Source organism: Mus musculus, chromosome 6 (genome assembly GCF_000001635.26).
Source record: "Mus musculus strain C57BL/6J chromosome 6, GRCm38.p6 C57BL/6J".
In the NCBI taxonomy this organism is placed as follows: Eukaryota; Metazoa; Chordata; class Mammalia; order Rodentia; family Muridae; genus Mus; species Mus musculus.
Window position 1 is genome coordinate 100,779,149 of NC_000072.6, and position 25,348 is coordinate 100,804,496.

Genomic DNA, 25,348 nt, shown 5'->3' on the forward strand with positions numbered 1-25,348 from the left:
GGTCAAAGGAGAGAACTGACTTCAGCAAGTTGTTCTTTGTCTGTAATAGAAAACAAATACGTGAAACAGTAAGATGTTGTTATATATAAAAATGTTACCCCATTTTCATCCTAACTGGGCATGGTGGTGCACTTGAGAGGCAGAGGCCAGATGATGTCATGTTCAAGGCCACCATAGGCTGTGTAGTAAGATCTTGTGTCAGAAACTAAAACCACAATGGGATGGAAAAGGACTCTGTTCATATAATTGCAACCAAGTGTATCAGCTTTCCCTCTTGAGGGACACTCCTTCACGGTATAATAGCTCCCTGCTTCCTCTTCTTTCCTGGCCCTTCCTCCTATCTTTTTTTTCCTTTTTTTTTTTCTTTTTGTGTTGATGAGGGTTGATAACTGAATTTTTTATTAGAGAAAGTATCAATATAATGAAAGTGTCAATGATTAAAGACCAAAGAAAACAGTGAAAGCAATCTAGTCAGTGAACTTCAATTTGCTAGTAGATTTCTGCAAGACCTGTAGTTAATAAATGATATGCCTTAATTGGGTCTTATTCTATACAACAATAAAGAGAACGTCTCCAAGAGTTAAAGTGCCTTTCTCCCCCTCTCTAAATCTAAGGTTTTAAATTAGTTTTTTTTTCTTTTTACACTATTTGGTGTCAGACACTTAAACACTTCTGGCAAATGATTTTATCTTACTGTAGGCCCATATGCCCCACTCCAGCAATTGTTATTTGACACATGAACTTAGAATACGTTTATACTTCAATTTTTCTTCCCTGTGAGGGAGAGGAAATATAATTCTCCCCCTCAATCTGCTTAAGTTTGTAGTTGAGACAGAGTCTGAAAGAGGAGCGAACTAAGAGAAGGAAGTTTGTCAGCAGATGACACATACATCACACGAGAGAACACACAGGGTCCCAGGGCAGGAGACTGGCTTATTTCATTATCTAACTGAGAACCATACATGTCATTACATTATTTGTCTTAGTCACTGTTCTATTGCTCTGAAGAGACACCATGACCGACGCAACTCTTATAAAAGAAAGCATTTAGTTTGGGGGCTTGCTTACAGCCTCAGAGGTTTAGTTCATTATCATCATGGTGGGGAGCCTGGCAGCAGGCAGGGTAGGCATGGTGCTGGAGAAGAAGTTGAGAGATCCTGATTGCAGAGAGAGATAGAGAAAGAGAGAGAGAGTCAGAGGCTGGCAAGAGCTTTTGAAACCTTATTTATTTATTTTTCTATCCATCTATTTGGTGTGTGTGTGTATGTGTGTGTGTGTTTGTGTGCACAAGTACACATGCTGTGGCTTGAATGTGGAGCCCAGAGAACATCTTGCTGGCCGTGGTTCTCTTCTTCCACCCTATGAAGTGTGGAGCTCAGGTCATCAGCTTCCAGCAAATGCCTTCCTCCCTGCCAGACCCCCATCCTGCCAGCCCTTTGAGAATAATAAATTGCAAAGCAACGACAAGACAAAGCAAAGCAGCTGTGAGCTTCCAGGGGAATTTTGGGAAGGGCAGAGGGGAGGGAGGGGAAGGGCAGTTGAGAAATGTCTGCAGAGTCTCAGTTTCTGAGCCGCTGAGGTCTGCAGAGGAGAATGCACCTCCTCTCTTTGGGTAGGAACTAGTGGGGGGAGATTTGAAGGGTCTACGTTTTTAGGAGTCTCTGTCCTGTTCCTAGGAAAACAGACAGGGCAGGCAGACCGCTCCCCTGTGTCCTGTCTTCAGCTGAGTAGTTCTTTATATTTGGAGCAGGTGTGTTCTGGTTTCCTTCCAAAGACAGATCATCAGGACAAGAAGCCCTTGGTGATGGTCTTGGGGTGGGGTTGGGGGAGGCATACGACACCAGGTTCCTAATTATGTATGATGTGCAATTTAGTCTCATAACATGCTTGTTAACACGTTCGTGGAGAGTTTACCCTCTCTCCACAGTACACTAGGATTTCTGAATGATGCAGACTAGTGCCAACCTGTGACAAGTTTTACCTTTCCATAGGAAATAAGGAAAAATAAGGAGAACGCAGGGTAGTTGCTTGTTTGTATTGAGACAGGGTTTCTCTACAGCTAGCCTCAAACTCAGAGATAACGCCAGCTTCTGCCTCCAGAGTGCTGGGACTAAAGGCATGCGACACCACACCCAGCTGAATGGTAGATTGGTAGATTTTTTAAAAAGGAGGGGAATTATACTCTCAATTGCAGAATTCATCATAATTCTGAATGAAATCAGGATCTTCGAGTGTTTTGGTTTTTGGTTTGGTTTGAGACAGAGTTTCTCTGTGTAGTCCTGGCTTTTCTGGAACTTGCTCTGTAGACCAAAGTGGCCTAGACCTCAGATTCTGCCTGCCTCTGCCTCCTAAGTGCTGGGATTAAAGGAGTGCATTGCCATGCCTGACCAGTTCGTTTTATTTTGTTTTAATATGATGGTAGGTGTTATTTTTAATTTTATATACTGATTTATAAAATCTGTAACTCTAATAGACGAGAAGAGAAAGAGCCTGGGGTTAGTCAAGTAGGCGTTGAAATGACTCCAGTTGAAGTTCCAGCAGAACTGAATTGCATGGTACCTGCGTTCACACTGTTAAACGCTGGGGATCCAAACAAGTGCTACATTAATCTGCTCAGCTCCCCAGTGAGACATGAGTGACTGGTTGCTTAAACAACAGAAACATGTTTCCCACAGTTCTGACTGGGAAAGTCCCAGACCTGGATGCCAGCAGGGTTGAGTTTGGGCAATGGTTCTCTCCTTGATGTGCATGACTGGCCGGCTACCTTCTCACTGTTTCGTAATGGGGCAGGGAAGAGAGGGAGGGCACTTTCTGGTCCCTGCTGTCCAAAGGGCACTAATGCATTATGATGGCTTCCTTACGACCTCAGTTAATCCCAGTGGCCTTCCAAAGCCATATCTCCAAATGCTGTCCCTGAGGTGCCAGGGTTTCATTGTAGATTTGGACACAGAGGCACGTACGTGTTAATTCATAGCATGTAAGGTTACATGGAGGACTCAGAAAGAGTTAAATCTTTTCTTGGTTAAGCATTCTGAAGTTTGGGGAAGAGCAAAATGAGACGAATGGTATTATTGTTAACTCATGCTTTAAAGTTTCACAACACAGGGCTGGAGGTGCACGTGCAGGAGTGTCCCCTGCACCCGAGAAGGCTAGAGAAAAGATATGTAGCAAGCAAGCCTCCTGGTAAAAGTCTATGGTGTGTGTGTGTGTGTGTGTGTGTGTGTGTTTTAAAACTCAGAGCAAGAATATTTGATGACATCCAAAAATTATACAAAAGTCCACTTTCAATGTGCCTTCGTGCTGTTTGGATTACAAACACCCTTGTTGGCTTACAAGCTGTCAGTGCTGTTTATGGGATAAATGGCAGTGCTAACTGGCTACAACAGAGCCTGCATGCGGTGTGGACTGTCTGGCCCCATACAGGAGAAGTTTGTCAAGCCCTGATCTACAAAAATAAACAGCTAATGACTTGCTTTTTCTATTCCCAAATCCAATCAAGCTGAGAACATCATCTTAGAAAGCTAGGAAGCAGCGTCCTAGAGTCCTCCATCCCAGAGCTTGGGGTGGGCCTGGAGTGGGGCCACATGGAATTGCCACTACCTGGCTATTCCAGCAAAGAACTCAGAGGGAAAGGCAAGTGGTCTACTTGTGGGAGGAAAGAACAAACAAAAAGAGCTACAGTGTTCCATGGATGTTTCCGGTCTCATCCCTTTTAAAGGCTGGCCCATATACAACTAGACCGGAAGTCGGGCCAGTCTAGAGCCAGGTTTATCTGCCCTTAAGTCTCTACTCCTTGGCTGACACTCATCCTCGGGTAACAGGATGGGTGGCAGAGAAGAATGGGAGCTAAGAGTGGCAGCTGGTATAGAGTCCGACATTGGTCACAACCGTGGCATTTTTCGTGTGGAGCCACTCTCATTGTTTCCGGTTTTGTTTTGTCCCTGCTCCTTGTACGCAAAGGCGATCTTAAAGGACGTGGACTCGCTTCTCTACGTGGACACTGACGTCCTCTTTCTGCGGCCTGTGGACGACATCTGGAAGCTTCTGAGGCAGTTTAACTCCACCCAGCTTGCTGCTATGGCCCCAGAGCATGAAATCCCGAAGATCGGCTGGTACAGTCGCTTTGCCCGGCATCCTTTCTACGGCTCTGCCGGGGTTAACTCCGGGGTCATGCTCATGAACTTGACTCGCATAAGAAATACCCAGTTCAAGGTAAGAAAGAGCTCATATAAAGCCTAGGAGTTAAGGATGATGGTGGCCAACCCCTTAAATCCCAGCACTCAGGAGGCAGGGACAAGCAGATCTCTGAATTCAAGACTAGCCTGATCTACAGAGTGAGTTCCAGGACAGACAGGATAACATGGAGAAACACTGTATCAGGAAAAAAAAAAAAAAAGACTAGGAGGTAGTCTTTCCAGTAGGGACACACCCACTGCGATGCTTCGGGTGTGGCTATACTGATTTGGCCTGTGGATGTGGATGGAAGGATCCAGAGGAAAGTATTTGAAATGTTGTGGGATTTTGCTCAGAAAAGCTCAGGTGGCTGTGGAACGTGAAACCTCATAGTCTCCATTCAGAAATACTATGTGATGCTCCTGAATTATGTAGTGTCTGAACTGTGCCTATCCAAGGCTTCGAAGCTCACATCCAATCAGAATGACTCTAGAGGTACATTTATGTGAGTATGCTGATCTCTGTGCACTGCTGATCAGGGCCTCTTTCCTACTAGTAAAATAATAAATAAGAAGAACCAAAATGAAGGTCTTTAGATGACAGTCCCCATTCTCCTGTTATGAAGAATAGGAGGCTGGGAGATAGCTCGGTTGGTAAAGTGCTTCCTTTGCAAGCCTGAGGACCTATGTTCAATCCACATGTTTTTGTTTTTTTTTTTTTAAGCCAGAAAATATCTTTTAAAAGCCAGGCAATGGTGGTGCATGCCTTTAGCCCCAATATTCAGGAGGCAGAGGCAGGGGATTCTCTGAGTTCAAGGCTAGCCTGGACTACAGAATGAAGGACAGCCAAGGCTACACAGAGAAACCCTATCTTGAAACTAAACAAAAGCCAGATGTGGCTTGTCATCCCAGTGCTGGGGCAGCAGAGGCAGGCAGATTGCTGGGGCTCACTGCCCAGCTAGTTTATCCTATGTGATATGTTCCAGGCCACTGAGAGATCCCATCTCATAAAATAAGTGGATGGTCTCCAAGAAGTAACCTTTGATGTTCATTGGCCTTCCACCAGCACTTGCACACATGTTCACATTCACTTACATACAGGTTTCCACCACCACTAACATGAATGCCCACATACCTGTACACACACACACACACACACACACACACACACACACACACCAAAAAAGGAAGACTAGCTGGTGTGTGTGGTCTGTATAAGGCTTCAATCTACAGCATGCCAAAATGATGAAAAATAAAAAAGAATAGGCCAGGGTCTCCGTATTAAAAGAACCAGCACTCACATGGCAGCTTACAACCATCTGTAACCAGAGGATTATCTTCTAGCCTTCATGGGCACCTGGCACACATGTGGTGCACAGACATCCATGCACACAAAACACTCTCTCTTAGTTAGGGTTTCATTGCTGTGAAGAGACACCATGACCAAAGCAACTCTTATAAAGGACAACATTTAATTAAGGCCAGCTTATAGGTTCAGACGTTCAGTCCATTATGATCCTGGTGGGAAGCACGGCAGCAGGCAGGCAGACATGGTGCTGGAGGAGCTGACAGTTCTACATCTTGATCTGAAGGCACCCAGGAGATACTCTTCTACAGGTGTCTGTGAGCACTAGGAGCCCTCAAAGCCTGCCTACACGGTGACACACTTCCACCAGCAAGGCCACACCTATTCCCACAAGGCCACACCTCCTAATAGTAGCACTTTCCATGGGCCAAGCATTTTCAAACCACCACACACCCACCCACACACATAAATTAAAAAAGAAATTAAAAACAGGCCATTCTGTATAATACAATCGATAATACAATTTCCAAAAATATCAAGTGAAGAAAAAAATAACCATACTTTTATGCCTTAGAAATTTCCAGAAAAATTTTTCCAGAAAAATGCCTGAGAGACCTTTAATTGTTCATTGTAGATGCTTTTGTGAAAAGTAGGAATACAATCTAGAAAGGGCAGCAGAAAAAAAATCCACTTTGTAACTTTTTATCTTAATGTACTAGTTGAATATAGTGAGTATGTTACTTTTAGTTTGAAAATAATTTTTCTGGGTGCTGGTGAGATGGCTCAGTGGGTAAGAGCACTGACTGCTCTTCCGAAGGTCCTGAGTTCAAATCCCAGCAACCACATGGTGGCTCACAACCACCCATAATGAGATCTGATGCCAGATGATCTTACCCATAATGAGATCTTCTGGTGCATCTGAAGTCAGCTACAGTGTACTTATGTATAATAATAAATGAATCTTTTAAAAATAATAATAATAATAATTTTTCTGAAATAAGGATAGGACAGATACAGTGGCACACACCTATAACCACAGCATTTGGGGAGTAAATGCAGGGACCCCACATTGAAGGCCAGCCTGGGATATAGTGCAAGACATACCAAAATTTGTTAATTAAATGAAGGAATAAGGAAAGAAAAATGGTTTCCCCATTAAATGCCTTGACCCTGTGATCACTGTTTTGTTTCTTCAGATACAAAATAGTTCTAAGATAACTTTTTAATGAATAGAGCTAAGAAAGTGGTATAATTTCAGCAAGGTTTTAGAAATCACAGGCTTGACCTGAAGAGAAGACTCAGTGGGTAAAAATGTATGTTACCAAACTGATGGTAACTGAGCCCTAGAACCCCTGTAAAACTGGACACAGTCACCCTGCACAGTGACCTGTAACCCCAGCACACTAAAGGCCCAGACTGTAGCAGTGCTAGAAGTTATCAATCAGCTAGCCTGGAATCAGCAGCAAAGAGACTGCGTCTCAAACGAGGTCGAAAAGGCAGGACCAGCTGTCAGAAGGCTGTCCTCTCATTCCCATGTGTGTGCTGTGATACACGTGTGCTTGCATGCACACACACACACACACACACACACACACACACACACACCGTAGGAAATCTCACACATCCCACACATGAAAAGAAAAGGAAAGAAAAGAAAAGAAAAGAAAAGAAAGGAAAAGAAAAGAAAAGAAGAGAAGAGAAAAGAAAAGGCTGATGAGATGGCCCAACATGATGAGATGGCCCAATAGGTAAGGCGGGGGGGCGTCCATCTGACAACACAAGCCTGATGCCCTGAGTTCCATCTCTGTGACCCGCATAAAGACAGGAGAAAACTAACTTTACAAAGCTGTCCTCCAGGACCTCCACATGTACCCCATGGCACATGGCGCCACACATACACACACACACACACACACACACAAATAATAAACAAGCTTTAAAATAAAAAAGGGAAAAGATAAGAAACCCATAGGACCCTCTCCACTTTTTGGTCTACTCTGCATAGGTACATCCCCCCACCCCAACTCTACCAGTTGTGATTATAAAAAGATAAAGAGGTATAAAAGTATGTTCTATGGGAGTGTGGTGAGGTGTGGGGGTAGGGGGTGCCTCAGCAAGCCCATGCCAAGGCATCCCTTCCCCCCCCCCCACCGAGGGACCAGCCACAAGAAGGTATAGAATAGAATAATGTTTATTCAGGGCATGGGGAGGGTAGTTAAGAGAGTAGTAGAGGCAGAGAGTAGAGAAGTAGAGGCTGGCCATGACCATGTGGAGAGAGAGGGGGAAAGGAATGGGGAGAGAGGGGAAGCAAGAGGGCAAGAGGCAAGAGAGAGGCAAGAGTAAGAGAGTAAGAGAGAGAGGAGGGGGCAAGCAGCTCCTTTTATAGTGGGTCAGGTCTGCCTGGCTGTTGCCAGGTAACTGGGGGTGGAGTCCAGACAGAATACCAACACTACCCACAGCTTTGCTTTGCTCAGATCTGTGACCAGGGTAGCAGGACCATGCCTGCATTTGCTTTGTCTTTAGGATAAAGAGCAAGGCAAACTTGCTTTTGTCTCACTTGCTTTCATGGTTCTGTCTCCTCCAGAACAGCCTGATTCCAGCAGGCCTGGCTTGGGAGGAGATGCTGCTTCCACTCTACCAGAAGTATAAAAGTGCCATCACATGGGGAGACCAGGATTTATTAAATATTATTTTTTATTACAACCCAGGTAAGTGTTCTTTTCATAATGCCACTGTGTACAAATATTCCCACCTCATTTCACAGGGAACATTCCAGGCCTAGGCTGCTATTGATGGACCTACAGGGTGCACAGAGAGGCCTGTGTTCCTCTGCCCCGCCCCTGTATCTGCCCCATGGGCATCTGCGGAGGCAGGGCCCCAGCGACTGAGACAAAAGGCCAAATGTTGAAGCCTCCAACACTGCTCTCTGGTTTTAGAGAGTATCTTTGCAGTCTGGTCTCACTATTCTTCCAATAAGTATAGTGCAAAGTGGCAGAAGCCACAAAGCCAGAGGCCTCTACTGTCGTCTCAACAGAACTGCTAGATGTCCGGGGTTCAGAGCACCTAGAATAAGTTCTTGGGTCCCCAGGGTTTTGTTCTCTAGAGTAAAAGAAGACTTTATATGTTGTTAACTTGGTGACTGCTGAGTGGGTGTGAGGGAGGGTATTGTAGCAGTTGTTTTGTTTTTGTTCTGTTTTGTTTTGTTTTTTGAACTCCACCCAAGCTAGGATCCTTTGGGAAAAGGAACTTCAATTGAGAAAAATGACTCTTCAGACTGGCCTGTAGGCAACTCTATGGGGCATTGTCTTGATTAGTGATTGGTGTGGGAGGCCCAGCCCACTGTGGGCAGTACCGCCACTGGACCACAGGTTCTGAATTGCTGAGCAAGTCCTGGAGAACAAGCCAATAAACAGAGCTTCTTCATGGTCTCTGCTCCAGTTCCTGCCTCCAGGTTCCTGCCCTGACTTCCCTCAGAACTGAACTGTTACCTGAAGTAGAAGATGAAATAAACCCTTGCCTTCCCATAGATCATGGTCTTTATCACAGTGAATAGGAACATAATTAGAACAAAGGGAGATGAAAATTTGTCTCTGTTTTCATATTAATACTTAAATCTTATAACAGCTCCTTCTTCCCATGCCTAGCCTTTGCTAAAAACTTATTTAATTTCATTAAAGTAAAAACCATGGTTAGCTTTGAGAAAAATCTCTAGGGGAAATAAAGTAATCCTTATTATATATTTTAATCTAGATACTCCTGTCAGGCATTCCTTTCCTGAAGTAGAGACCCATGTTGATAACGATTCGGCCTGTGTTACTTACATGTTACCCTTAAAGTACTTGTTGATCAGGAAAAGAAAAACATCTGCTGTGTCTAATTCTATATGACTCTGGATCAAAAATAATCAAATCCAAGGAAAGAAAATAAGGAAGTCAGTCAGCATGGGTGACTTTTAACTCATTCCATTACATACACGCGCACACACACAGTACACATACACACACAGTACACATACACACACACAGTACACACACACAGTATACACACACACACACAGTACACCCAGTACATACACACACACAGTACACACACACACACAGTACACACACACACAGTACGCACACACACAGAGTACACAGTACACACACAGTACACATATACACACAGAAAACACGCACACACACACAGTACATAGTCTTCACCTTCCTTTTTTTCTTTTGTTTTGTTTTGTTTTGTTTTTTCGAGACAGGGTTTCTCTGTGTAGCTCTGGCTGTCCTGAAACTCACTCTGTAGACCAGCCAGCCTCGAACTCAGAAATCTGCCTGCCTCTGCCTCCCAAGTGCTGGGATTAAAGGCGTGCGCCACCACTGTCCAGCCTCCTTTTTTTCTTTTTTTCTCTTTCTTTTTTTCTTAAGCAGAGAGTGACTTTCCTGTAGGTGAAAGTGCATCAGCTGAGGTTCTAGGGCCCTGGAGATAGTCCAGTGGATGCTGGTTAAATAAACAGATGGTGTCTCATAGAAATATTGAGTAGGAATGCCCGCAGGCTCAGCCCAGAAATGGCAGCAATAGGGGACTTGGTGTGGAATGCAGATGACATGGACCCCTCCCACTGAAGCTCTTTCTTCCTCTCTTTGAAGGGTGTCCTGTGCTCCTCAGGTCTTAAAGCAAAGTACTGAAATCTGCTAGGGCTCCAGCCACCCACAGAGACTAAATTTATGCCAGTTCCACACTCCCAGGGGAGAAGTCACAGGGCTCTGGCAGGGATCAGCAGGGCCAGCACAGAGTTCAGGAATACTGGCTGGCTTGTATCAGTGTGTTAGCTTTCTCCTCACTATGACCAAATGCCTGCAGAAACAACTGTATGAAGAGGGAGCTGTTTAACTCATGGTTTTGGAGTTATCAATCTGGGACAATCTGGAGAAACAGCTCACACCATGTCCTCAGAGAATATGCCAGACGCAGCTTACCTCCTGGCTGTCAGGGATTGGGGGCTGGGCCTTCAAAGGCTTATTCCCACTGACCTACTTCTTCCAGGTAGGCAGTCTCCTAAAGTTTCCAGTTGGTGCCACCAGCTGGAGAACGGTGCTCAAAATCTGAGCTTATGGGGCATTTTATATCCACATTATAACAACTAGTAACCAAGTGGCAGGTATTAGGATAGAGCAGCAGGTTGAGGTCAAAGTTTACTAAAGATCCTGCCACACCGCAACAGATATAACTAACCTAGGAGGTTTATTGGGGGAGAACAAAAGGCCATCTCGGAGTGGGCAAACAAGAGAGACAGACAGACAGGGATACAGAAAGAATGAGAGAGAGCCATGATGTCCAGAGGGACCTTTTAACGGATGTGTGTGTTGCCATGCAACTATTAGTAGCAATGGAAATGTACTGTACCTGGTGGCAGTGGGTGATGACATAAGCTGCTGGTGCTAGGTAGCTGGATGGCAGGATGGCAAAGCTCTAAATTTATAGCAACAGGTGCTGGTCTACTGAGCCTTATCTTATGCAGGCTTCATAACGACTGTGTTGATCAGTGTCCCGTTGCTGTGAAGAGACATCATGATCACAGCAACTCTTATAAAAGTAAAAATTTACTGGGGCTTGCTTACAGATTCAGAGGTTTAGTCCATTATCAGCAGCAGCAGAAGCATGGCAGCACACAGGCAGACATGGTGCTGGACAAGTAACTGTGGGCTCGACATCCAGATCCGCAGGCAGCAGGAAACTGGGCTCAGAGTGAGCTTTTTGAAACCTCAAAGCCCACTGCCAGTGATGCACTTCCTTCAACAAGGCCGCACCTTCTAATCCTTTCAAATAGTGCCACTCCCTGGAGACCAAGTATTGAAATCGCTAAGCCTTTTGGGGGCCATTTTCAATCAAACCACTGTAAGGACGGAGCATCTTATGGAAAGGAAAGTAGTAATGATGCTAATGAGTAGCAAAGCTAATGAATAGCAACACAGGTGCATACAACCAAGGTACACACTCCACTCCAGCCCTAGGGAGGCAGCGGGGGCGGGGAGCGGGGGACCATCTTAGACTGGGGTGGAGGACCCTAGAGCACCAGACAGGTCTCTTAGCCTGGGCATTTTGACTCTGTTATTTCTTTCCTTTAAATATGGCATTTTTGGAGAGATGACTCCATGGTGAAAAACGTGTACTGCTTTTGCAAAGGACCTGAGTTCAGTTTCCAGCAACCTCCTCAGGCAGTTCACAACTGCCTGAAACCCCAGCTCCTAAGGATGTTATGCCTCTGTTTTCCACATACCCACGTGGACACACAAACATACACACCCACATACACACACCACCACCCTTAACAATGAAATGAATCTTTTTTAAAGGGGTGTTTTTCTCTTCTCACATGGTTAGAACTATCTGACAAGAGCACCCCAATCCATAATCTCAAACTGAGAATGAACCCCTGGGAAGACACAGTGGCTTTGCCACAGATCGTCTTAGCGTATTGAGCTTAGCTTATTAACTTAGCTGATTCAAACCACCACAGTGGCTTGAATAAGAACGGCCTCCATAGGCTCGTATATATCAGTGCCTTGTCACTAGGGAATGACACTATTTAAAAGATTAGGAGGTGTGGCCTTTTAGGAGGAAGTGTGAGACTGAAGATGGGTTTGGGTTCAAAACCCATCTGTGCCGTACCAGGTTCCAGAGGCTCTCTCTTCCTGCTGCCTGGGATCTGGACATAGAACTCTCAGCCACTTCTTTATCTGCCTGTGTGCCACCATTCTTCCCACCGTGATGAGGCTGGACTAAACCTCAGAAAGTGTAAGCAAGCCGAGTTAAATGCTTTCTTTTATAAGAGTTGCTGTGGTCACGGTGTCTCTTCACAGCACTAGCACACTGACTAAGACAGGATCAGTGGGTAAGTAATACTGGAAACAGCTTTGCACTTTAACTTGAGTGCCTTGCCTTTCATTGGGGCTGAGCCCAGCTGAGTCTGATGGCCTGGCTACCTCCTTCTGAGACCCTCTGAGCCAAAGATACGCTGACATAATTATGAAGCTGTTCAAAATCCTGGTTCTTAGTAGAGCCTGGTGAGGAACCAAGAGCCAGATTGGGCATGGTGGCGCACGCCTTTAATCCCAGCACTCGGGAGGCAGAGGCAGGTGGGTTTCTGAGTTCGAGGCCAGCCTGGTCTACAAAGTGAGTTTCAGGACAGCCAGAACTACACAGAGAAACCCTGTCTCAAAAAACCAAAAAAAAAAAAAAAAAAGGAACCAAGAACCCTGGTCTCAGGTCCATATTTCTCAGGTCTGTGCTATGTGAACTCACTCACTGTTCTTCGTGTGGCTGTTAGATTTATACTTTACCCAGGCACTGTAGTAAACATTAGCTCTCTCTAACAGACACCTAAGGATAGCCACCCCTTATAAGTTTTTCATTCATTTATTTTGTATGTAGACTTTCTGTAACCTAGAACCGACTTTTGTTTTGTTTTGTCTTGTTTTTTTTTTTTAAGATGTGTCATCTTTAGCATTGCAAAGATGAGGGTGATGATATTGGCAGCAACCTAGAAGATAAACATGTTTATTGTTGAGGCTCATTGGGTTGCTATGGATGAAGCCACGCACTGATGAGAGTCTCTTGTAGACAGTAACCTGCTTAGTTAGATAGATTTAAAAGTCATTAGCTAAAACCTGTTGTAAACTTCCTGCCATCATTAGGTAGTAAGCTTGTGGGTGTGTGAGTGCCTGGCTAGGTTACAGGCTGCCTCAAGAGGAGGCTAATGAAGCCCACGGGGCCTGTGCAGGCAGCTGGTCCCACAGGACATTTCCTGGAATGTGAGCCAAGGTGGTTTCTCCCAGAATGAAAGGCTGAGCTCACATTGTGTGTGTTGGGGGGGGTGTCTGCTATTCATGTCTATGCATACATGTATGTGTGGTGCCTGCTTGTGGAAAATGGAGACCAGAGGTTGACTTTGGGTGTCTTCCTCAATCACACTCCACCTAATTTTCTTTTTTGAGGCAGGGTCTTTCATTGAACCTGTAACTTGCCATTTTGGCCAGACTGGCTGGCCAACAAACCTGAAGGCTACTCCTCCTGTCTCTGTTTCCCCAGACCTAGGATTATAGGTGTCTGCTGCTGCACCCGGCTTTCACATGGGTGCTGGGGACCAAACTTAGGTCATCATGCTTGCAAGACAAGCACTTTACCAGCTGAGCCGTCTCTTCAGCCCCTGAGCTCATACCTTGACAGCTGGGCTTAAGTCCTGGCCAGAGTTTAATAGAAAGAGAAAACCTGACCAAAACCCAAGGGAACTCTGTCAGGATGAATGAGCTTCAGTCCCAGGGATCAAAACTCCACTCAAGGGGCTGGAGAGGTAGCTCAGTGGTTAAGAGCGCTGGATGATCTTCCAGAGAACTCGGGTTCAATTCCCAGCACCCATGTGACAGCTCACGACTGTCTTTAGCTCCAGTGCCAGGGAATCCCACATTCTCACACAGACACACATGCAGGCAAAACACCAATACATATCACACACACACACGCACATGCACACTTTCCACTCAGACCAGCCAAGCTTTCAGGGGGCTGTCTTTGGGATGCTGCCAAGGACGGTAGTCATTGCTTCAGACTCCAGAGTCCTACTAATAGCTATGGCGACTTCTCTTCTTAAGAGATTCCAGTGTCTGACAGAATTCTCTGTTTGCCCGGTTCAGCCTGATTGTCAATCAATACATAAGAGACCACAGCAAATAAAGATGGTTTTCTTACCATTCAAGTGGGAGAGAAATAAACAGTCTGTAAGACTAACGTTGGTCGTGTTGCAAGGGGCCAGAGGAGCAGTTTTCCCGCCCACCACATATGTCTGCTGCCACTTTGGGCAAATTTCCAGAAAATACTGCAAAGAAAATAAAACAGAGCCGGTATGAATGACAAGACATAGCATCCCACCAGAAGAGAAGTATCGAGTTCTCTAAGGGAGAGAGAGACGCGCCAGCCTGCCCACAGCATGTGCATAGAGACCAGGAGTGGAGTATGTGATACTAGAGTCAGGAGATCTCCTAAGGGACACACATAGGAGGGTCCCTGTCACACAGGTCAAATCTCACTGATGGCTTTATTTTGGGTCCTCATTCTCACCCTCCCCAGGACTCCCAGAGCTCTGGCCTTGGGTGTTTGGCTATGTTGAATGAACTCCACTGTGGAAACACCCAGCCTCAGGCAGTAGTGAGTGCTGTGCTGTGCTGTGCTGTCCTGTGCTATGCTGGGCTGGGCTGTTTTGAAGTAGGTCCCTGGTTCTTCCTCTCAGCCCCATGCTCACAGAAAATAAGACTCAGACTCAAAATATATTTACAAATACCTTGGCCATATAGCTAGGCTCTTCTCTGATTAGCTATTACTTAAAATATCCCATTTATTCTAGCGTACATTTTGCCACGTGGTTGGTTGCCAGTGCTCAGGTACCATGCATCTGTCAAGTCACATCTTAGAGGCTACTCTCCCACTTGGCTCTATTTCAGAATTCTTTCTCCTCCTGGTTGTCCCACCTCCATTTCCTGCCTAAGCCATAGGCCATAGGCTTTTTAATTGACAGGTGATGAATTCATAAAATACACAAGATATTCTCTGTGATCAATTCAGTTATTTCACATTAGGGGTTGTTCTGGACACTGGTGGACTAAGAAGCTCATGAGCCACAATTTATGCACAGCAAAAGGGACCAAAAAGATATTAGAGTCCATGTAAGAAAGGCGCAGTTTATAGTTTTGGTTTTGTTATCGTTTTAGTGCAAGGCCTTAGAAATGTTAGTTCATTGAATGGATGGAATTAAGAAAATATAATGAAATGTGACGTAAAAGGAAGAGAAACAGTATCACAGCCAGGGAACGGAAGGAAAAGGGAAGTGGGGGCAGAAGGAAGACTACAGCAAGAGACAGGACAGAGATACTTACGGTATAGTATGTAAAGTTCACCCATCCGTTATTCCTTCCTTCCTTCCTTCCTTCCTTCCTTCCTTCCTTCCTCCCTCCCTCCCTCCCTCCCTCCCTCCCTCCCTCCCTCCCTCCCTCCCTTCCTTCCTTTATTCATTCATTCAGCACACACACACACACACACACACACACACACACACACACACACGGAGAGAGTGAGAAAATAAGCATCTCTCTACACAGACCAGCTGTCAGGTAACAGTTCTGCCTCCACCTCCTGAGTGCTGGGATTATAGGCGTGCAGCACCACCACAACCAAACACAATTATCACCGTGCAAACGCCTCCATTCTGTTGCTGGAGGGTAGTAATTTAGTGGCAAGCTCATCTTCCTGTGAAGTTAAGATGATCAGGCACGAGCCATCCTGAAATCTTCAGCACCCACTGGGTATGAATCATCAGAACTGCAAGTGGGCCCTGGTACCCTATAGATGCTTCCAAGCCATCATTAATGGCTATCACCCATAGAGAACCAGTTAATCACACACACACACACACACACACACACACACACACCCCACATATAAAACTTCGAGAGAGAAAATAGCAAAGGCCAAGGGATTCAAGAAATGGTGACTTGAATTTTCACTTGTTTTTAATTTTAAATTAGTTCCTGGACAGGGTCTCACTGTGTGGCCTACATTCAACCTTCTCAGTGGTGTGTGCTTAGCCCTTCTGCTCCTCCTCCTAAGATGCACAGTTCAGACAGTAACGCATACAAAGTTAACCTGTAAATCAACAGACTCATCTGAGTATTTGGAGGGGGCGGAGGGTATACACCAGGAGGTGCACATGTACATGTGTGATATGTGTGTGCGTACCAGAGGATAACCACGGGTGTAGTTTCTCAAGTACTAGACACCTTGGCTGGTGGACGGGACCTCTCATAGGCCTGGGATTCACCACACAGGCTAGGCTGATGTGCCAGTGAGCCACAGGGCTCTTGTTTTCTGAAAATGCAAAGATGCTACCATACCTGGCGCTCTCTCTCTGTCTCTCTCTCTCTCCGTGTGTGTGTGTGTGTGTGTGTGTGTGTGTGTGTGTGTGTGTGTGTGTTCTGAGAATCAATCAGGCCTTCAAACTTGTATAACAAGCATTTTGCCAACTAAGCTATCCCCTGAACCAAATCTTATTTTTGATGCCTGCCTGCCTTTTTTTCTTTTTTCATTTTTCTTTATTTTATTATTTTATTTTATTTTACTTTATTTTATTTTATTTGTAATAGTGTCCCCGTTGCTGGACAGAATTGTTCTTTCCCCATCTCACGCTGTCCAAGAGCCCTGCCCTCCAGTGAGTCCCTGCTAAACCAGTCAGACCATCCATTCTCTCTCTGGTTTCTACATCCTGCAAACATAAGAGCAGAATCCATGGCTGGCTTACCCAGGCAGCAGGGCTGAAACGCTGAGTTAATTAGTCCCCGCCCCAGAAGCTGGGACCTGCCCCACTCCTGGCTCCAATTCAACCTCACCTCAGATTTTATCAGCTACTTAGTCGTCTGCAACCAACACAGATTTCTGCCTCGATTATTTCAGACCAAAGCAATGGATTTAACAGCTTGTCCTCTACCACCCCTCACCCATTGAAACCCTGTTGATGACTTATCTTCTAAAACACATGCTGGTTTCCAAAATTTTGACATGATCAGACCGTCTTCTTCCTGGAGTATTCTTCCAAGCCTTTGCTTCTGTCAGAACTGCATCCTGACTAAAGCCCACATTGAAAGGAAGCAGTCAAAACTGGACACCACTACTCTCCTGCAAATGACACAGGGGACAGATCCTTTCCATGACCACATGTATAGTTTAGACTTCTCACTCCAGAAAATTCTGTCAGAATGTGAATTGACTTTCTTCCTGAGTTTCGTTTTGTCTTTGAGGCTTGGCAGCTGCGTTACTTAGCTGGTGTTTAGGAGACGTGCGAGGCCCTGAATTTACAAGCATCTGTTCTTTTAAAGTCTGCGTTTTTTTCCGAATTGCAGATTTCAATACTCAGAGTCTAAAGGTTCCATTGGATTCTCAAAGAGATCTGTGGCTCACAAGATGGTAGAGGATGGTCCTGCACATCCAGGAATGGTCACTTCACTTCTGATCGGGGGTGTACTTTAAAATTAAATGTTCCCTCTAGATGCATGTGCTTGGACGTTAACTGTTTTGGAAGGATGCGATACCATTAGGAGATGGGGCTTCACTTAAAGTGTTGTATTTGGGTTGTTTTTAATTGGAAGAGAACTCTTGAATCTCAGCTCCTCTTTTGTGAGTGTCCACTTGAAAAAACCTTTCCAAAGAAATGATTCATTGTTGACACTCATGGGCAGTCCTGTATGCTTGGCACACCTTTGCGGTGTATCTGATTTTTTTTCCTCTTGGACTCCTAGGGATTGAACATAGGGCTTCATTAATGTTAAGCAACTTCTCACCCTCAGCCTGACATATTTTAAAAGTTTAATAAGCAAAATCAAGGAGATCCCTAGTTCCATTGTATTAATGAGGAGACTGGGGTGTCTAGAAGTGATGTGGCCAATTCCAGGTTTCAGTGTTCATGAGTGAGAAGTTGGGGTTTAGACCCAAGTGTGCTGGTTAGTCTTTGTCAGTTTGACATAGCCTGAACACCTAGGAAAAAGCCACAGTTAAGGAATTAATTCCATCATATGGGCTAATGGGCATATCTGTGGGGCATTAACTTCTTGATTAATGATTGATGTGGGAGGGCAGGGCCCCACCCACTATGGGTGATGCTTCCCCGGGGCAAGTGGTCCAGCATTGTATAAAAAAGCCAAGTGGGCAAGTCGTGGAGAGCAAGCCAGTAAGCAGCATTCCTCATGGCTTCTGCTTCAGTGCCTGCCTGCAGCTTCCTGCCTTGAGCTCCTGTCCTGATTTCCTTTGGTGACAAGCTGTTATCTGGAAGTTGGTATGAAATAAACCCCTCTGGGCTGGAGAGATGGCTCAGCAGTTAAGAACACTGATTGCTCTTCTGAAGGTCCTAAATTCAAATCCCAGCAACCACATGGTGACTCACAACCATCCATAATGAGATATTACGCCCTCTTCTGGTGTGTCTGAAGACAGCTACAGTGTACTTAGATCTAATAAATAAATCTTTAGGCCGGAGTGAGCAACCTTCATTCCCAGCAGCCACATGATGGCTCACAACCATCAGTACAGCTACAGTGTACCCATACACATAAAATAAATAAATAAATCTTAAAGAAATAAACCCTTTCCTCTCCAAGGTGGTTTTTGGTCATGGTGTTCATCATAGCAGCAGAGAAGCAAACTAAGAGACTAGGCTACTTGCTGTCCTGTTTTAAATCCTGTTTGCCTTTTTCACCCTCAGTCATGGGTGGCCCTTCAAACATTGATCTCACAATTTGAACAAGTGTGGTATATTTGACCTGGGACTCATAGCCACACTCATAAACATTGAAACCATGTGTGGTTTATAAATATTGTTTTAAGCGCCAGGCACACCGGTGTCAGCTGGCACTGACCATAACTGTATTTCTTCCTCTGTTGCCACCAGAGTGTCTCTATGTGTTCCCCTGCCAGTGGAACTACCGCCCTGACCATTGCATGTATGGAAGCAACTGCAAAGAGGCTGAACGGGAAGGCGTGTCTGTTCTGCATGGCAACCGGGGTGTCTACCACGACGACAAACAACCCACTTTCCGAGCGCTTTATGAAGCCATCCGGGATGTAAGTGTGTTCTTCAAAGCACTGCTTGTTCCAGCATGATGTGATGTGCTTCAAGTGCTGAGGTCCATGGCGACCTTGAAGGCCAAATGCTCCCAAGGAGAACTCCTATGCCTTTTGCCAACCTGTAGAATAAGAGTTCTGGGTTAAGAGAATGCAACAAGAATAAGATTGTTTTATTTAGTTCAAGCTAAGCATGTTGCCTGGTTACGAACTCTAAGCTCTTAAGCAATCATGTCTCAGGCTGGTCAATTAGAAGCTGCCACATTGAAAGCAGCAACTGGTCTGTTTCTTTTTTTCTTTGTTTGTATATGTGTGTGTGTGTATGTTTGTGTCTGCTGCATGTGCGTGTATGGGTGAGTGTGCATATGGAGACCAGAGGTTGACACTGGATATTTTCCTCAATCACTATCCACCATTTTTTAATGGTGTGTATGGGTATTTTGCCTGCATGCATGCCTGTGCACCACATGTGTGCCTGATGTCCTTGGAGGATGTAAGACGGCGTTGAATCTCCTGGAACTAGAATTATAGAGGATTATGAGACACCATGTGGGCACTGGGAATTGAGCCCATGTTCTCTGGAAGAGCAGGCAGTGGTGCCCTTAACTATTGAGCCATTTCTCAGCCCCTCTACTTTATATTTCTAGACTTAACCTAGAGTGCACTGGTTTGGCTAGTAAACCCAAAGATCCCAGTTGGCACCTCCCCAGTCCTGGGATTCTAGGTATACTCTGACATACACACAGCCTTTAGCATGGGTGCTGGGGATCAGATTCAGGTCCTCAAGTCTGTGCAGGCTCTTTGCTAACTGAACCATACCCTTAGCTGACTAAGCCCTTATTGACTTAAATAAAGTGCAAGCAAGAAGCAAAGAGAAGTGCTTGCCATTTTTACCACCAAAAGGGAATATGTAAGGGTTGTGTGGATGCCTCCTAGACGGTAGGGATCTTCTTAGAGACAGGAGGCCTTGAGCTGTTTATATCACGAACCCTGAGCCACGAATGGGCAACTAGAACCTTATAGCTGCGCGTGTTTGGTTTCGGAGATCCCTTATGGTAGAGCCCCTGCCCCAAGGTCTTACTTCACAAGTCCAACCATGGTCCAAAAATATTACATGGGAAATTCCAGAGTTACACACTTCGTAGGTTGTAAACTGTGGGCTGTTCCCAGTAACATGGAATTGGATGCCATCCTGCTAAGTTCTGCCAAGAATATGAATCACCTCTTTGTGCATGTATCCACACAGGATATGTTACTCACCCGCCATTAATTGAGTAGCCTCAGGGTGTCCAGTCTGTAGGGTTCGGTACTTAACTCATAGTTTCAGGCATCCATGAAGAATGTAGGAATGTACCCCCATGAATAAAGGATGATATTATGTGCAATGCTGCCATGGAGGGAGGGGGATCTCATATAGTTGGAGCCCACTCCTTCCTTGAAGAGATGTGTGAACACAGGCTAAGGAGTGATTCAGGGTTCTGTGTTGCCTGTTACCTTTTGCCTTGATATTGAGATTACTAGTAGGAAGCCAACAGCAGGTATTTACAAGGAGTGCCCTCCTTAAGCTGTCCCTGCAAGACACAGAGCAGGGGTCAGCAGAACATATGAGATTTGTGTTTCAGCATTCATAAATAAGGTCATGGATGGGGGAACACAGTGACCTTTTCCATGCATGTACTGCCAGTCGCTGAATTGGCATTCCAACAGCAGAGGTTATTGGTCATGACTGTGGGTTCCACAATGCCCAAACTATTTGCTGTCTACTATTGACTGCCCCGCTTGACAAGAGCTGTTTTATGATCCCCTGATATAGACTGTATTAAAGATTTTTTTTTCTTCTTGAAGATCTGGGAGCCCAGTGCTGGCTTTCAGATACGCACGTGCCACAGCTTTGTGTGCAGGCCAGAGAACAACCCCGGATGTTATTCTTCATCTTCTACCAGGAGACAGGGTCTCTGTCCTTTACAGCTTCGAGCGTCAGAATAGCTGGTCCGTGAGATTCCGAGGACTCCACCGTCTCAGTCTCCCATCCTACCATAGGAGCACAGGAATTACACATACATGCTACCATGACAGGATACTCGTGGGTTCTGGGGTTCCAGACATAGGTCCTCACACTTTGTGGCAAGCACTCGATCCACTGAGCCATCTCCTGGCCTGTAATGCGTCTTTGTGACCCATCCCCCAGCCTGTAATACATCTCTGTGCGAAGATGAGCATTTTACTAAAGAACTCCAGTTCTGGAGATGCCAGGGCTGTCCTCCCCACAGGGGAGGGAAGTGCTGCATCTCAGCACTTCTGCTTCCTGCTGTTTAGTTTTCAAAGGGCAGGTGACTGAATTACACAGTCTGTTATGCACTCCGTGACATTCTCACACTTGGCTACTCAAACACTGACTCAAGGGGGAAACCCATCCGCAGCACGGGTGGAAGTCAAGAAAGCACGCAGCCGCGTGGGCTCCGCTTTCCCTCGTGATCTGGCCGTGCTTGGGGGATTGAGCAATCGTGACTGAGTTATGACTCATCTTGCTTTGTTCTCCCAGGGGATCAGAAAGACAGCCAAATGATTCTGTGGCTTAAACAGTTGTACATAATCACTCTGAGGGGTTCCACAGTTTAGCCCAAAAAAACAGTCTTCATTCTGGCAGTTCCATCAGGACAGTCACTAGCTCCAAATCAACACGGGAGTGAATACACTCCACCTTAAAGCTGTGTTGCCCTATGCCTGCCTTCTTCTACTGGGCTGTAAAGCATGACTTTTCTCCCATATGGAAAAGGATCAGAGCTGGCTTTCCACCTGAGCTCAAACCCCAATTCTATCACTCTCTGAGTAGTTATCAACTGTTGTTACCTTACTGAGCCTTAGTTGATGTCATCATCGTAAAATGAAGATAATAGAGGGATGGAGAGATGGCTCGGCAGCTAAGGGTATTCATGGGGAAACCCAGGGAAGATACTGCCAGGTTCAATTCCCGGCATCCACATGGCAGCTCACAAGTGTCTCTAACGCTAGTTCCAGAGGATTCAGCACCCTCACACAGACACACATGCAGACAAAACACCAATGCACAGGAAATAAAAATAATAAAATAAATTTTAAAAATAAAATAAGATGAAGATAATTATGTTACCTTCTAAGGTCTGGAGAAATGGCCCAGAGGTTAAGATTAGTTGCTTTTCTACAAGACCTGAGTTCTATCCCCAGTATTCATGTCAGGGGGCTCACAGCCACTCATAACTCCAGCTCACCAGAGTCCAACAAACTCTTCTGGCTTCTGTAGACATGGACACACATGTAGCATGTATGTGTGTGTGTGAGAGAGAGGAGAAAGAGAGAGAGAGAGACTTTTTAAAGTATTATCTTCCAAATGAGATAGTTATGAGGATTAACAAAATGACAGCTTTTAAACTTTAATCACATACCTGAAAGTTGTATTTAGTATGTAGACGTTCTACTAATGGCAAGCATTTCACATCTGTTTCTTTCCCTAGCATGCTGTCTTTCTTTCTCATATGCACACAGTCTACATATATGTGTTTGTATGGTGGACTGGTCTAACAGCTTGCCCATCATGACCTTCCAACAGTCATCAGACAGATACTCTTCAGTAATTCCTTCAACAGTCATCTATAAAGCCTAGTTTAGTCAGGAATAATTCCAGTTGCCTAGAATTTGGAGGCTAGCAATATAGACTAAGCCCTGTTGTTGAAATCTCTGTTCTAGCTAGGTGGTGGTGGTGGTGCATGCCTTTAATCCCAGCACTCAGGAAGCAGAGGCAGGTGGATCTCTGAGTTTGAGGCCAGCCTTGTCTACAGAGTGAGTTCCCAGACAGCCAAAGCACTACAGAGAAACCCTGTCTTAAAAAACAAACAAACAGCCGGGCTTGGTGGCGCACACCTTTAATCCCAGCACTTGGGAGGCGGCAGAGGCAGGTGGATTTCTGAGTTTGAGGCCAGCCTGGTCTACAAAGTGAGTTCCAGGACAGCCAGGGCTATACAGAGAAACCCTGTCTCGAAAACAAACAAACAAACAAACAAACAAGCAAACAAAAATTTCTGTTCTAGTAGAGGATGCCAGATGATATAAAAGTTTTCTGTAACAAAGAGAAAAAGATCCTATCAGAATGGGAAGGTTTAAAGTTCTAAGAGGAACAGGTGGGATGTTTCAGCAGCCAAGTTCTCAGGGAAAGCCTGTGCCAGCCTGGGACTGGGTCAAGTAGGGGCATTCATGGGGAAACCCGGGGAAGATCCTGCCAACCAGAAGACATAATCAGGAAACTCCCTAGTGGGGAATGAAGTAGGTGTACCAGGGTACAGGAGGATCGTCCCCTCGGCCACCATGGAGAGATAATGGGAGGGAAGAAGATGCGGCAGGGTTCCAGGTCACCTGGAGCTTTAGAAGCAAGACTTAGACTGCGATCTGGGCAGGAAAGTGACAGCTGTGATTTATGGTGGCTTATGCCAACTAATTGCAGACTTGCAAGAGGGAGGAGTCACTGAGCTGTTTGTGAGATTGATAGCAGCCGTACATCTGAGAACTGAGCTAGGGGGAGTTTGTGGGGAAGTGGGAAGGTCAGAAGCCAGGGCCGTGGAGATGGGACTTCTGGTAGTCTGGCTGAGGGTTGTGGCAGAAAGCAACTGTGTCCCAAGCCCGAGCTGGCGTGTGGCTCGTTTTTCAAGTTACCTCACCGCCTTGCTGATCCACATGCTGAAGTAGTGTTTCTGGTGACCTTGAACGACTGGGAGACTTGTTCTGGGAAAGTAGATACCCATCCACTCTGCTCTGGGGCTAGACGAGGGCTTGCCCTTTGACCTTTCTGTTTCTCCCTAGGATTTTCATTGGCAAGGGTTAATCTCTGACTTGATCTACCAGCTGCCCTTTCTCTTTTTTGATAGGATGGTGAGAAAGCTTGGCTAGTATCCAAGTAGTCCAAAAGGTTTCTTTTGGAAAATACTACTCTTTTGTATGTCCCATGGGGGCAATAAAGAGACATTAAACAAGTCAAATCTTTACATAGTCAATGCTGAGTGAATTTTTAAAACTCAAAATGATCATTGACCTTTGGCCTCTTGATTACTTTCCCCCCAACCTTCCACACTTGACCCTATGCTGTGGATCAAACTCAGAGCTTTGAAGTGCTAAGCAAGTGCTTTAACAGTGAGCCACGCCCCTGCCTGGTGCCTAGAACTTTTTTTTTTTTTTTTTTTTTTTTGCTGAGACACTTGTATTTGCTCAACTCCTGGCTTTCCGTAGCCACCATAGACTTGCCCTTATGTTTCTTGGATGGCTAATTTATTTATTTATTTATTTATTTATTTATTTATTTGGGCTGGAGAGATTGTTTCTTGGTTAAGAGCACTTGCTGCTTTTGCGGAGGATCCAGGTTCAAATCCCAGCACCCGCATAGTGACTCAGAACTGCCTGTAATTCTAGTTCCAAGGAATCCAGTACCCTCTTCTGACTTCTGTGGGTACCAGGCATACAGGTAGTGTATATACATATACACATCTGAATAAAATAAAAATAAGCCTTTGGAAGATAATAAACTGGGTGTCTTGTTGTAGTAGATTTCAAATGATTGTCTGCTTTAGCCTTGCGTTCTATCCCTTAGACATAGACATTGTCTTCCGACTTGAAGAGCCTTAGGAAGATAAGAAAATCATATTTGTGGGGTTGTTTGGGGGTTGTTGGGCACCATGGTATAGATCTATTATCCCAATACACTAGAAGTGGAGGCAAAAGAATTCCAAGTTCGAGGTTAGTCTTAGTTATAGAAGACTCTACTTCAAAGAAAAATAGAGAAAACAGAATTGAGGGGCCAGGAAGTTACATGGTTCCATGGGGTGGTACCACTGGGCCAAAGCTTAGTAAGCTTACACTGTGTTATGTTTTAATAAGAGTAACTTGTGTTTTAAACAGCACTTGAATAACAAGCTTTGAGCCGGGTGGTGGTGGCGGCTCACGCCTTTAATCCCAGCATTCGGGAGGCAGAGGCAGGTGGATTTCTGAGTTTGAGGCCAGCCTGGTCTACAAAGTGAGTTCCAGGACAGCCAGGGCTACACAGAGAAACCCTGTCTCGAAAAAATTAAAAAAAGGAAAAAAAAAGAATAACAAGCTTCTCTCTCTCTCTCTCTCTCTCTCTCTCTCTCTCTCTCTCTCTCTCTCTCTCTTTCCCCCCCTCCCTCCCTCCCTCCCTCCCTCCCTCCCTCCCTCCCTCCCTCTC

The 25,348-nt window shown here is 45.3% G+C and overlaps 1 protein-coding gene across 2 annotated transcripts in view; it reads left to right on the forward strand.

Annotated features, from left to right (window-relative positions):
• Positions 1-25,348, forward strand: part of Gxylt2 (glucoside xylosyltransferase 2) — a 106,217-nt gene that overhangs the window by 74,477 nt on the left and 6,392 nt on the right. For both annotated transcript variants that reach the window (XM_006506007.4, NM_198612.2), the window contains 3 exons: positions 3,961-4,212; positions 8,063-8,186; positions 18,953-19,125. In XM_006506007.4, coding sequence (XP_006506070.1) covers positions 3,961-4,212; positions 8,063-8,186; positions 18,953-19,125 — 549 coding nt within the window. The remainder of the gene's footprint in view (positions 1-3,960; positions 4,213-8,062; positions 8,187-18,952; positions 19,126-25,348) is intronic.